The 14,838-nt window shown below is 33.7% G+C and overlaps 1 protein-coding gene and 1 long non-coding RNA gene across 2 annotated transcripts; both read right to left on the bottom strand.

The window, feature by feature from the left end:
* Positions 1-2,689: 2,689 nt before the first annotated feature.
* Positions 2,690-4,401, bottom strand: LOC128133280 (uncharacterized). The gene is made up of 3 exons (XR_008231707.1): positions 3,955-4,401; positions 3,113-3,185; positions 2,690-2,997 (listed from the first exon to the last, which is right to left on the bottom strand). It is a non-coding gene; the product is annotated as an uncharacterized LOC128133280 (long non-coding RNA).
* Positions 4,402-6,311: 1,910 nt separating this feature from the next.
* LOC111907041 (high-affinity nitrate transporter 3.1) lies at positions 6,312-7,416 on the bottom strand. The gene is made up of 2 exons (XM_023902832.3): positions 7,170-7,416; positions 6,312-7,038 (listed from the first exon to the last, which is right to left on the bottom strand). Exons 1-2 carry the CDS (start codon positions 7,297-7,299, stop codon positions 6,554-6,556), a joined length of 615 nt encoding a protein of 204 aa, XP_023758600.1. The 5' UTR covers positions 7,300-7,416; the 3' UTR covers positions 6,312-6,553.
* Positions 7,417-14,838: the final 7,422 nt, after the last annotated feature.

Here is a 14,838-nt window from a genome sequence, read left to right as displayed (position 1 = left end):
GAATATAATAGTCTTCTACCAAGACCCGAATGTTTTGCTATGATAATGATAGTTTTTCCTTCTCTTTGACTATTACAAACAATACTTAGTCTAACTCATCGTTTATGTGAATGTATCACAAAATAAAGTAATAGGAAAAATATAATCATGTAAGTGTTATCCTTTTGTATTAGGATTAACACGACATCGCGATTTGCGAAATGTATAACCTTTGAACATCCATAGATTGTTCAATTGTCCTCTGTAGCTACAGCAGGTGGGAGGAAGGGTTAGTTCCGTAAAAGTATTCCTAATATAAGTATTAACCGTAGGCATCCGTAGATGTTCATCAACCTCTATAGCGAACAGTAGGCCCAAGGAATGGTTAGTCCCGTAAAGGTACTCCTAATATAAGCAATAACCGTAGGCATCCGTAGATGTTCATCAACCATTGGTGCTAACAGCTGGGTTTCATAATGGTTAGTCCCGTCTAAACATCCCGTTGAACTGGGATAGGCAGGACAATTTACAAAGAAGTTACTAATAAATCATCCTAGTGAATCGAGGTACAAGTATCCAGGTAAATGTATACAGGAAAATGTATCTACGTAAAGGTACTCATGTATGGTATTCATGTAAGCGTATTCATGTAAGTGTATCTATGTAAGCGTATTCATGTAAGCGTATCTATGTAAGCGTATTCATGTAAGCGTATTCATGTAACATGTAATGTATAGTATAGACTCATGAATGAACTGACTCTGATGTAATTCCTTGTAATAGGAATAATGTTATGTATCTCCTAACTATCCCTATAATAGTTAATTGGAAGGTAATTGATTGTCCAAACAAGTTTATACACCCTTGCTATACAAGAGTGTGGGAAACTGAATGAAGGATGAAAACTATAACATCAATACATATAAAAGAACATAAGTGTATAGATATAGTTTTATTCAAGAAGGTAAAAATGGTTTTGTAAGACATCTAAGAGTTTTGAACGATAATTAACAATGACTTGATGTCATTTTAATAAACATTTCAAACATAATACTTTTGCTATTAGGGTATTTTTAAGATATAAAACCATTTCATGCATCACATTTTGTAGTATGTGAAATTTGCTAAATGAAAACACAGTTATAAATACATATGATTGATTTAATAACATGTTGTTTTCTACCTGTATTCCCCCCCCATTAAAGCATTTAAAATCATTTAAAACATTGATTAAGGGGTATGAACTCACCTGTTGTGGGTGATACAGATGAACTGAAGAGGTAGGATTGCTAGGTGTCAAGTGAAGTCTTGAACACACTCTATGATCCTAGTTAACATATAATCTCACATATATGTAACAAATTAGTCTATAAACAACTAATAAACAAGTGAAGACACCCTAGGACATGCTAAACACCTTTATCAAGTGTTATTAGCCTCTAGGATTTCATCTATGTGTTTTGTAGGGGAAGCTACTGTGTGTAGGGCTCAAGGAAAACTCAACCATGAAGTTCACGGCCCTAATGACACTACCAAATGAGTTTACGGTCGTAAAATCATGAGTTTACGACCGTAAGCTCACACCTATATGTCCATTTTGTGTTTGATGCTCTACAAGACCCTAAGAAGCATTTCTACTTAATGGCTTGGTCTATGCAAGAGTTTAGGGCATAATATAACTCCTTTTAGGAGTTTACGGCCCTAGGACCATATCCCTTGGAGATTATGGCCGTAATCTCCCTTGGGAGGATGTTTTTGGTGTTTTCAAGTCCCTAATTTAACTTAGAACTAAACTAGGCTATTGTATAAGGCTTTAGAAGAGTTTATAGCACCATTTGACACTATTGTTTGGAGTTCAAGGCCCTAGAACTTCTTGGGCCGTGAACACCTTACTCTTGGTGTTCTAATGGTGTTTCCTAGTCCTAAACTCATTAGGGTACATGTCTAAACTAGTCTCTTGGCTTAAGGAAGGCTTTTAGGGTGTTTTGGCACCTAAAAATGGAGTTCACGGCCCAAGAACATCCTTGGCCATGAACTCACTTCTAGCCTTTGTTTCTTAATGATCTTGTGGTCTAAACATGTCATGGTAGTTTCTAGGTTGAGTTCCAAGGCTTGGAGGGACACTGGGCACACTTTGGCCCTTATAAAAGAGTTTACTCCCCAAGGTGTTCTTGGGCAGTAAACTCACAGATCTTAGTGTTTTCCTATGATTTCTAGTGTATTAAGCATATAAGAAGCTTTAAAACAACACTAGATAGAAGTACTCACTTTCCGGAACGAAAGTCCGAAGATCCTTGAGAGAGAATTCGACTTTTCTCTAGTTGGAAATGGAACTAATGAATAAATATGGCTCAGATTTCTATATATAGTCCTGGGATTTTTGGCAGAAAATATTTTATTCCCAAAATGAACTCTAATATCATAGAGTTTTGGAATAACAGTGTTGCACAAAACCCTAGTGCATCCACTCTCCTGATATCTCCTTAAGTGTAAATCCTGAAAAACTGTCAAACTTATACCCAAAAGTCTGGAACTTCACTGTAACTGTTCTAACTTCTATTGACTTGATATGGTTTGTACGGAATGGAAATTTCGGGTTGTCACATAGTGTATGTGTGTTGTGTGTGTTTATATTGTGTTGTGTTTCAAACTATTTTGTAGAAAAACATAAAATAGACAACAAACTGTGTTTCATATAAAGAAAATAATATTGTACTTTCAGAAAAAACTAATTTCTTAACTTTTTTCCTATTAAACCATTATATTTTGAATGATCATTCCTGAAAATAAATGGAAAATAGTTCAAAAAGTTTATGTATTTTCATTGTTTGACAAATGAAAATAGGAGTTCACTAAACAATAGAAGATGATCCATCATGCCTCTGTACACTCTGGTGATTGAAGATGTTGTGATAAAAAAATATCTACCAATATCTTCAAAGAATCCTAAATTACCCCTATCTGTCAATATCAAAAAATCTTCGATCATTCTGGATCTGGAGAACCACGAGGAACCAGCTGCATTAGGACAGTGAAATAATGAGGGACCCAAATAGGGGTAAAAAGGAGATTTTTTACAGCAGATTTGTGTTACAGTTAAACAAAAATCAAGAAGCATGAAAACGAAACTTACAATTGCTATGTTATTTCCATTGAGCAAAATCTGATCAAGCTTTGTAATCCTACGTCCTTCAGGTGTTATTTCACTGCAATACAAAAAAGAGCAAAATAAAGATAAACACCTGTGATGATAATAATCATAAACATTAATACATCAGAGGGGTTAGGACTAAGTCATAGGCTTCTAAAATGTGATATCACTCAGTAGTAAGATGTATATTAAAACAAAATGGTAGGAGAATACATAAAGTTTAACAGGTTTATTAACCGAGTCAATATGAACAAAGATTTCCACATTTAATCTATCATAAAATAAAAGGGAAAACTTTGAAAAATAATATGATTATCTATAGCAAATTAGCAATGGCCACATCAAACAGATTCAAAAAAAAGTTCACTTTATAAGGATCAATGTTAATAGCTAATTTGAAGAAAAAAAACTATATTTTTCATCCACTATCAGCCTTACAATTAATTATAAATGTAAACAATAAACAATTTACATAAAATTTTGGCAATATGAGTATTTAAAATATGTTAAACTGTTTTATCCCAAAAAAAATTATTTTAATTAATCTTTTTTATGAAAGTATTTAATTATTGGAGTTGAATTTCTTGGAAAATCAACCGCCATAGCCAACACTGTTAGGAAATAATTAGTAATTTTCTGTAATCAAGCAGGTAAAACGGAGTCGCATGTTGAAACAGAAGAGTTTAATCATCAGCTGATTTTTTCAAAATTAGATATCAAGCCATCTAGAAAGAAATTGTAAATTTGTAACCATATAATTTTAAAGGGAAGATTACTGAATACATTGCTAATTAGTAAATAATCAAGGGGTTAAGTGATAATACCTTAAATAATGGTATTTAAAAACATTTTTCTCCATAGGTACTGAAATGGAATAATACAAAAGAATAAATTATCTTTTTCCCACAAAGTTCTTAATTACTTTATACATTTTTTAATCAAAATGGAATTTAATGATTCATATTAGTAAGTTAAACCTTATACCGACATAGGAGTGTAATGATTCATATTATTAACTTAAACCTTATACCTACACCATACGATTTTTCATAAGACTTTCATGTTCTAACAGGACTTTCATTAAACAACTTATATGCATAATTCTAAATAAGAAAAAAAGTTATCTTCACAAAGAAAATATTACCATGGATCCCATGTTTTATAAAGAAGTGTAGACCTTTCCAAACACCCGCAACAATAGAAATTGATACATAAATAAACAACAACAAACAACTTTGTATATTCCGACCTACAAAATTTGATTGAGAAAACATGTGTTAGATTATAATAGTTGTTACCTGAGAAATGGTGAGATGAACTGATTTCCATTCCAGGTTTCCGTCTTCTACATTGTCATTGCCTAGTTCACCTTCGGTGTGAGAGAAAACCCTATGTAACCCCAAATGAATTTATTCTTACCAAATAAAATACCGTTGTTGATTCCAAATTGATAAAAAACGAACCTATATACACAATTGTATGAAACTTTACTAAACAAAAATAAAAAAAAATTGAATCAATTAACCTGTAATTTCGAAAATCAGTGTCATGCTTTTGGGGATTCATCAACGACCGATGAAAGCAAAAGTTGAATCGCCTCCTCAGAAAAGAAAGACAGAGAAATAGAAAAAAAGCCACATCAATGACGATGAAAAAGGTAGACCAACGACATCGACTTTGTTGTAGAACCTGTGTGAGAGTAGAAGAGATGTTGGATTTGTCTACTATGAACGACTTCATGCTTCCTTTTGATACACCTTCTCCCCCTTTTCTTTTCTCTTCTTTTGTTGTGTTTTATCTTTTTAGAAGATATAATTGCAACATTAATTTCCTTGACTTTTATCTATATTCAAATTTGGATATGTTTTTTTAAGTGATTATTATAACTCAATCGAATATATATCATCTTTAGGGTTAATTATCAATTTATTGTAATAACGTCTTAACCACTTCTGTAAATCTAACTATTTTTATCATTAACAAAATCATAATTATGAAGACATTTACAAGAAATACACAAACATATCTTTCTTTTCCTTTTCTTATGTTTATCATTTTTAGATATAAAATTACAAAATGTTGTATATCTTTTTTAGAATATAAAATTATAAAATATCCCCTAAACTATATTAGTAATTCTTACCAAATCGAATATATATCATCTTTAGGGTTAATTATCAATTTATTGTAATAACGTCTTAACCACTTCTTTAAATCTAACTATTTTTATCATTAACAAAATCATAATTATGAAGACATTTACAAGAAATACACAAACATTCTTTATCTTTCTTTTCCTTTTCTTATGTTTATCATTTTTAGAATATAAAATTACAAAATGTTGTATATCTTTGTTAGAATATAAAATTATAAAATATCCCCTAAACTATATTAGTAATTCTTACAAAGACTTGCAATATCTTTGATTAACGATCATAATACAATTTACGATTTACAATTATTAATAGTATTTTTTATAACCTGTGGATTCCACAGGTTTTAACCTACTACTAGAATACATAACATATAATATAGTGAGATGAATTCACATGGACAGTTGCTTCGAAGATTAATAGATATCCTAACGATTCCACTGACGGGCAACAAACCTAATGAGTATTAACATATAATACTATAACTTATTAGATCTAATGGAAATTTGGCAATGTAGACTAGACCTATCACTAATCCCAATTAATACCGACAATTCTATCAAGTAAGGATTAGCCAGGAAGGATAGTTGGAAGGCAGGATCATTACAACATATAACTTTTCTGAAATCCAACAACCAAACTAACGTGACCATTCTAGACACATCTCATGTAAGTAGATCAATCAATATTTTGACTTGTAATTATAAATAAATTTTATTTATAGGTCCATAATAACGATTTATGACTAAAAATATAAGTTACACTGAAATCCAAAGAGTGTAGGTTAACATATCTAGTTACTGTATTAAAACAATAGAATACAATGCAAACTCTAACAAACATTTTCATAATTTTGCAAGCACGATTGAAATTCCTGGTGAGTTACACATTTGTTGGCGATTTTACTTAAATCAAACATTTTAGATAATTTAGATTAATACAATGCTTAAATCCCGGTCAGAAGTTGCACAGCGCACACTAGTAACCATCAATAAAGTCATCAAGTTGTAATGAAATGAAAGAAGACATAAGTGTAACTTGACATCCATTTTTAAAACAATGTAAAGAGAATATTCCTTCCCATTTTAAACAAGAAAAAACATGATTAGTCAATCTCTATTACAACCATCTTATATTTATCTTCACTCCCCATGATATGTCATGTAGTTCATCACCATATTAAAAACAAAAATACAATTTTTTTAACAGTATTGAACCATGAGACGCGTTATAAAAAGAAATTAATCCCCATACCGTTTTGTTGAGAAACTCATTTCTGTTGGGATGCCTTTCCCTTACTCTTCTCCATGTAGAAGAAACCGGCTAAAGCGACGATGGAAAATGCAGAAAAGCAGACAGATGCAATATCAAGTGATGCATGGCGACCTGTGATTGCTTGGATCTTGAACAAATTCGTCTCTTTTTTATCATTTGTGGTCTGGCCAAAGGCAACCTCTTCATCGTGAGCATTGAAGGCATAGGCCCTCACAAAATAAGTTCCAGTAGGAATATCTCTCTCTACAGTCCATGTAAAGGAGTTGTTCGATGCAGTGTATGGCTTAGCCACAATCTTTACGAGACAAGTCTTGTCCTTTTTCATTTCGTCGACTGTTTTCCTCCATGAACGGTCCTTTTGACTGATGGGTGCATAGCATAGTTTCACTTTTACGGTCTTGTAGGCGGAGTCTGTCCCAGCTTGGATTGTCCGGTTTAATCCCCATGTCACTGTAATATTTGCATCCCCTGCCTTGAGAACTGTAAAACCCGATTCAATGATATTTAATCAACAAAAAAAATTTATTCATAAAAATGGTTTTGGAAGGAATATGAATGAATCATAGTCTGTCATGTTTTCTTTAAGATTAGACTCAGAGTTGTGGTCAAACCTTGGCCCTCTTTGGGTGAAGCGGTGACTTCAAGAGTCCTCTGAAGGGAAGAGAAAGTAACACCATAGCAAGTAGTTGCAAAGCAAGAAAGAAGAAGAGAAACAACCAGGAAACCAACAGGAGCCTCCATTGATGATGATGTCGTTTGACTTTTAAACCTCGATATATGTGACGATCTTATTGAAAGCAAATCACTTATGTTTGTACTGATGATCGAACAGATGATAAGAAGATGTGCCAATTAGACTTCGCGTTTAAGGTGCTATATATAGAGCGCAAGGTGTCTAGATATAACCAATTTTAAATCATGATAAAAAATACCCACCTTATATAATAACAAAAAAAGTCAAATACAAACCACCACTTGCCTTATAAGAGTTGTACAATTAGATTTATTTTAATATATGACAGCCGCGTTAATAGGTATTAGTTATTTTCTCTATTTCTCAGTTAGAATAACTCCTGACCATGAGCAAGAGATCTATTTCTTTTGGTTTATGGTGGCTGTTCATTGACAGATGAAGCCAAGATTAACTTATCATACAATGCACTATACTTCTATACTTGAGATCCTATCCTAAACTTGATAAATAGCCTTTCGTATTCTTCGAAACTTAGCTATATCCGTACATTTTTATCCAGGACCTTCCATGTTGACTTTTTTGTCTTTGCATATTTATCTCTAACTTAAGAAATATATATATATATATATATATATATATATATATATATATATATATATATATATATATATATATATATATATATATATTACGGTTGGTAAATTATTCTCAATAGAAATATTCCTAACCTGCTACTGAATCACGACACCCTACAACAGTTTCAAATGTTTGATTATATTATGTGCAATATGGTAAGGGTTAATCCTTAAAGGTAATTTGGAAGTAGATAGTGATGTGAATGCAATCTTTCATTTAGCAGTTTAACTATATATATAGTAACTCATGGAATATCACATAATCAGATCTGTGTCCAAATAATAACTTTGGTAGATTTTCTTATGTTTTTACGACTGTTAATTAAGTAGATGAATGTGTTACCATGTTAATTTTGTCAATTAATTAGTAGGTATATATATGTCATATATTTTGTCAATTATATGTAGTGTACCTCAATGACTCATCGGCATGCACTCTATATGTTACTTAAATCAAGCAATACATTGACCGACACCTCTAAATTAAAGTTATGTCACTACATTTATTTATTACTAGCAGATTCAAGGTTCATTGGGTTATATTTGACTTTGGCGTGTAGATATTGGAAAGATTATATTGTATAGTGGGTTAATCTATTTTACATGTAAAATTAATATAGCTCTGATTGTTGCAATGATTTATGACAACAACGATAAACTTATACATGTTAGTAAGATGGCTTTCAATAATCATTTGTTTTGTTGGAACCTGAAAAGAGTCAATTGTCATTGCCATTGAGTGCATTGCCGCCTCAACAATCCTTTGTTGCTGCTCCGATCACCTTGTCTCCATATCAGTCGTTATCACTACAACAATAACAGCCTACGGCGACGACATTTATCCCGACGACACGTGTCGTCGCCACAAGTTCACCTATACCGACGACTAGTTGTCGCCATAGCTTTTGAAAACTTTGACTAAATTAATTTGACCCGGACCTCTGTTCCGACGACTTGTCGTCGGGACAAGTCTGGCGGGAATGACAAAAATGCGCGGTATCCTGAAAATCTATGCCGACGACATGTTGTCGGTATAGGTATAAAAACATATATATTCCATTTATTTTTATTTCATGTGCAAGAAAATCAAAACGACGTAGTTTTTTTTTATGCTATGCCGATGACTAGTCGTCGCTATGACACGTGGCGATCCGCGTGAAAGGGCTATGCTAACGACTAGTCGTCGCCACAGGTATTTAATTTCTAATTATTTTTTTGTTTCAACAAAAGACGAAACGATATCGTTTGATAGCCCTATACCGACGACATGTCGTCGGCATAGGGGTTTACCCCTAAACAATACGCACAGGGAGCTCATTTGCACAACGACGCAACCATTCACTTTCTCTCCGACGAAATTGCGATTCCAGCTCCAATAACCGGCGATTAACCCAGGTAAATGGTTTTCTACTCCTGTTTCTTTTGTTATTGCTATGTGGTATTGATTTTCACCCTCAATTTGGGTTTTTTTTTTTTTGGTGTTTGGAACTTTTCACCGATGGTGGTGCATTCCGTCTTCCACTGCCTAAAGCTTCCACATCACAGTGGTGTTAAGAATTTGGGCTTATCTGCTTCACCACTCTTCCTATGTTATTGTAGGTAACGAATAGATATCGATTTTGGTGTTTTTTTTTTTTTTTTTTTTTTTTTTTCTGATTTTGTTTTTTTCAGGTGACCAGCAGCCACCACCATTGATTTTGACACACTAAGTCCGTCCATCACAACAAGAAAACGAAATACAGGTTAGTGTTTTTTTTTTTTTTTTTTGAAATTGAAATTGTATATATGCATAAGTTTTCATGAAATTAAAATTGAAATTGATCCTCTTTTGATTATAGAACTGTTTTGCTTGGTTGGTATATGTGTGATTGTGATGTTTGTTTGTTATACGTGTGATTGTTGTTTTTTGTTTGGAATATGTATATTGTTTGTTGGTTTGGTATATGATATTTCTTTGTTTGTTTTGGTTTATATGAAATTGAAATTGTATGAAAATCAAATTTGTTTAGGTACATATGAAATTGTGGCTAAAATATTACATGAAAGTCAAATGTGTTTAGGTTCATATGAAACTGAAATTGTATGATGGTGAAATATGTATGATTGTAAAAGTACAATGTTGTAATTGTTTAGTTTATTAGGTTAAGTGAATAAAAAGTACAATGTTGTAATTAAAAAAATATATGTATATATACTATAAATACAATCTAATGACGATCGATAAGAGTTTTTTTTTGTAATTGAAAAAAGAAAAATGTATATATATTAAAAGTACAATGCTGTAATTGAAAAAAAAAACAAAATAATATTAGATATATTAAAGTTTATAATATTTGTTAAACAGATGGCAGAAATCGCGAGGGGACATGGAGGAGACAGTGGGGATAGACCACCACACGGGGTCACACACGGTGTACCATCGGGTTGCCAATCTTGTAAGTTACATGAAATTTTTAAGTATTAGATATATTAAAGTTCTAAATTTCTAAATTTTCAATTCTATATGTAAACGTAACACAAGCAAAGAATGTGAATGTGAAGAAGCGTGGCAAAGGGAGAAACTTAAATTTGTACGATGAGTATGAAAACAACAAGTGTAAGCCTTTGGATTTGAATATTGATATCTCCGGGCAGACGTTCCGATTTGTAGGGGACAACAGGCAAATGTTTGTCAGACTGATCTCAAATCTGGTGGGATCAAAGGTACCGTTGTATAATCATACTTGGCGTCGTGTTCCTATTGATTACAAAAATGATTTATATCCCGAGCTAGAGGTAAGTATACAATCACTACAAGAAAAACAACCTTTTACGACGCGCAATTTACGACACGCGTTGATTAATAATACGCAAAAGTGTGCGCCCTAAAAAAGTTGTCAGATCTTTAGAAATTTGAAGAATTTTGGACGTGCATTTTTGCGTGCCCCTAAATTTGTGTCACAACAAAAAAAAAAAAAAAAAAAAACACGGAGGTCACTTATTAAAAAGAGCGTGTCGTATAAGCATGTCGTTTTATAATTTTTTAGGAAACGCGCGTTCTCTGTTAATAAAAAAGGGGGGAAACGAAATCCCAAAAGTTAAAACCCCGCCTTGTGTTCTTTTCTCCCTTGTTTTCACCAGTCGAAAATCCCTTCTCGTTACAAGCCCTACGTTCTATTGACGCCGAAGTAGGTTCGATTCTTCTCTTATATGTTATCTTGAGCTTGATTTTCGATATTAGAATAGAATGCAAGGGTTATTTTTTTAACTATCCTAAATTCCACAAAATCGCAGGAACTATTCTTGCTAGGGCTTTTTTCAAGAACGAAGCTCTCGGTGTTCTCTGGCCTCTACAACAATCATCGATCATGACTGTGCTTGAATAGTTGAATGTACCGCTTTCTTAACACGCTTTCTTGCTCATATCTGTCTCTGATTATCCCTCATGACTTCCACACACAAACACTATCGATCATGAAACGTCTTCAAGGTAATTGTCATTCTCCCTCTTCTTCTCTATCCTCTTTTGTTACGGTCGAGCAACCTACCGCCTCCACTACTGCCATCACACCCTTTTACTATGCTCTGCTTCCATCACTCTATGAGGAAAAACCTAAAACCTTCTACAGCCATCACATCGATGCTTCACCTACTGAATCAATAGTTACGACAACTACCTCGTCATCCAACGATCCCAAGCAAAACCTAAACCAAGTCATCAATTCAATTCAGAAAACCCTAGGAACCATCCATTGGCTATACCTCACTGTCTCTTCCTTCAATGTTTCCTCCCAACTCCCGCTTCGATAATGGAGGAGGCGGCGGCGGATATGATTCCAATGATAACAAGGGGTTCAGCTCTGGTCCTTCGGGTCCGATTCTTTGTTCTAATCTCATTTTTCATGTACCTTTACGCTGTAGGGTTTGTAACTGTGGTTATTGCTTTGGTAACGACGTGTTTATCTCTAGACGAGCATGTCATTTGAGTGAATTCAACTAAAGTTAGGTAATACTGAAAAACGAATCTTCTAATTGTTTCATAGTTGTTTCAAAGCAACTAGAAAGGGATTATTATAGGAATAGGAAGAATTCTATTTTATGATTAAGTGGGTTGAATAAATTGTAACAAACAATTTAGGTTTAATTTGTGCTTTCACTCACAGATACAAGTGCACAAAATGTGTGAAGTACTTAATGTGTACATGATCTGAAAACATATGTGTTTTGTGGTTTTAAATCAATAATGATTTATATACGTCCTCAGATCACCTGTTTATGGTTTACTTTTCTTTAAGTGCAGATTAGGGACAAAAGCCTTATTCGACCACTGCTGTATCTTCTGCTTATAGTTATGGCAACCCAAGTAAAAAGATCGACATCCCAAATGGAAGGGTAGGTGTGATAATTGGTAAAGGTGGAGAGACTATAAAATATCTTCAGATGCAATCTGGAGCAAAGATCCAAGTTACAAGAGACATGGATTCACATCCTCATTCACTCACCCGAACTGTAGAGCTAACAGGTACTTCAGAATCAATAGCAAAGGCTGAGCAGTTGATTAAGGATGTGCTTGCTGAGGTATAGTTGATATCAACATGATATGATTTCCATTTAGTTGTGACATGCTTTGACTAGCATGTATACATTTAGATGATCTTAATTCTTGATTTTGTTATTCAGGCCGAGTCAGGCGGTTCTGGCATAGTTTCTAGAAGAATGCCTGGTGAGTAAGCTGGTGCTGAACAATTTGTGATGGTTTAAGTTTACTAGCCATTTGTTGCAATTGGTCTTTAACTTTTCAATTTCTTGTTCATGCTTCTAGGTTGGTCTTATTATTGGTAAATGGGGGGGGGGGGGGATACCATAAAGAATATGCAAGCCAGTACAGGAGCTCGTATTCAGGTCTATTTAAGTTTCTCTGTTCTCTATGAGCCTCTCTTCTATATTGAGTGTTAAAGTCTGTCTTTTGAGGACTACACTTGACAAGAGAAATGATTATAGCTGAAAAGATTATTGTACCTGTTATCAGGTGATACCACTACACCCACCCCCTGGTGATACTTCAACATAGAGGACAGTACAGATAGATGGATCCAGTGAGCATATTGAGGCTGAAAAACAGTTGGTTAATGAAGTAATCAGTGAGGTATGTGTAGTTTTACAAGGAGACCAAGCATCAGCTTGGTTTCAGAAACTATATGCTAGATTGCACTTGCTTTTCAGTATACATAGCATCTTTATTCTTACTTGGATAACATAGTATACTTTGATTGCTCAATATGTGAATCCAATGGCTGCATGATTCAAAATGAAACTCTTTAAAATGAGTTTTTTTTTTAAAGAACTTTCTGCTAATTTAAGACAAATTGGGTATCTTTTAGTTAAAGGTTCTTACACCTCCCATTTATGCCCTTCTTAAACTGTTATTGTAGAATATATCTTTTATACAAATTAGGTTTTTTTAAAGAACTTTCTGCTGGTGGTGCTGCTGGTGGCTATGATTACTACAACCAACAACAAGCTCCCCAAACCCAACCACCTGGCGGCACCGTGGCGGCAACAGACGGGTCTGGTTACGGAATAAACTGCTAAATTATTGGGCAGAAAATAGCATGTATTAAAAGACTTGTACATGTGCTTTAAACACTTTAAAATTTGGTTATTTTTATTAAAAAATCATCACATGGTTCTTGCAAACCGTGACAAGGAAGAAGAATGACACACACACCACACAGTTGTATAATTTTGCTCGGTACCGACTACCGAGCCCCAAGCCTTCCAACAATGACAAAAACCATTCAAACACCAACAGGGCTAGGAGTCAGCTCCTGGAAACTCATCTGGCAAAGCTGTTTAAACAAAAAATGGAAATCTTCACAAAAGTCCAACACACACAGGTAGGTACTACTCTAGATAAAAATATCCAGTTCATCAAACTGATAATTAATGAACATTGCAGGAATCTGTTTTGATGAGCATCGTGAACTTTGCCTGAAATATTAATATCAATATAAATATTATCATCACCCCCAAATAATTCTTCACCCATGTCCTGCCACCCAATTTTCCAAAACTTAAACTACAAAACTCTTCACCCATCAACTCGTAAGATTTTTTTTCGCAATAAGTAGTGTCTGGATATAGTGTTGGATAGTGAATAAATGATTTAATCTTAACAGGTTACTCAATTGAGCCCTAAAATTTTGAAGTCTGAAGGGGTCCCAGTTTATCGAGCTTCTCAGTGTTGTGGAGAGTTTATTGTTACTTTTCCAAGGGCATATCATGCAGGATTCAGTTGTGGTTTTAACTGTGTGGAGGCTGTCAATGTGGCGCCTGTTGATTGGCTGGAACATGGACAAGGTGTAGTCGAGGTGTATAGTCAGCAAAGACAAAAAACATCAATATCTCATAAGTCGTTATTAGCTAAAGAAAGCATTATGGCTTTATAGGAAGCTTGATTTTTGAATAAAGAAACTTGCGAGAATTTATATTGGAAACATGTTTGTGGGAAGAATGGGATACTTACCAATGTTGTCAAGGTAAAAAAAAACTTTATTTATGTATTTATTTATTTGTTGTTTTATAATGTTCTTTTAATATAATAATTTCAAATGAGAGTTGAAATGGAGCTAAAAAAAGGATCTAGCACCTTCAAACCAGTTTTCAGTTTCAAAAAATGGAAGATGATTTTGAAAAAACTAATGAAAAAGAATGTTATCTGAACGAAAATAGTAAGCAGTCCTTACATGTTTAGGTCATGCATTTTTTGACTTGGGCTCTTTTTGGTTTGGTTTGGTTTTCAATGTTATTCATTGCATGCATGCTAAAATAAACACTAAATAATTTTATAATCTAGAAAACAACCAACCTTTTATTGTTTTGACAGGAAGTTGAAGTCGCTTTCAACAACGGATCTTTTTTACTTTGGATGTTTTCTTATGCTGGCTTCTAGAATTATTCTATTACAACAAA

Source organism: Lactuca sativa, chromosome 4 (assembly GCF_002870075.4).
Source record: "Lactuca sativa cultivar Salinas chromosome 4, Lsat_Salinas_v11, whole genome shotgun sequence".
Taxonomy (NCBI): domain Eukaryota; kingdom Viridiplantae; phylum Streptophyta; class Magnoliopsida; order Asterales; family Asteraceae; genus Lactuca; species Lactuca sativa.
The sequence above is the reverse complement of the archived record's forward strand: the minus strand, read 5'-3'. Positions and strand labels throughout refer to the sequence as shown.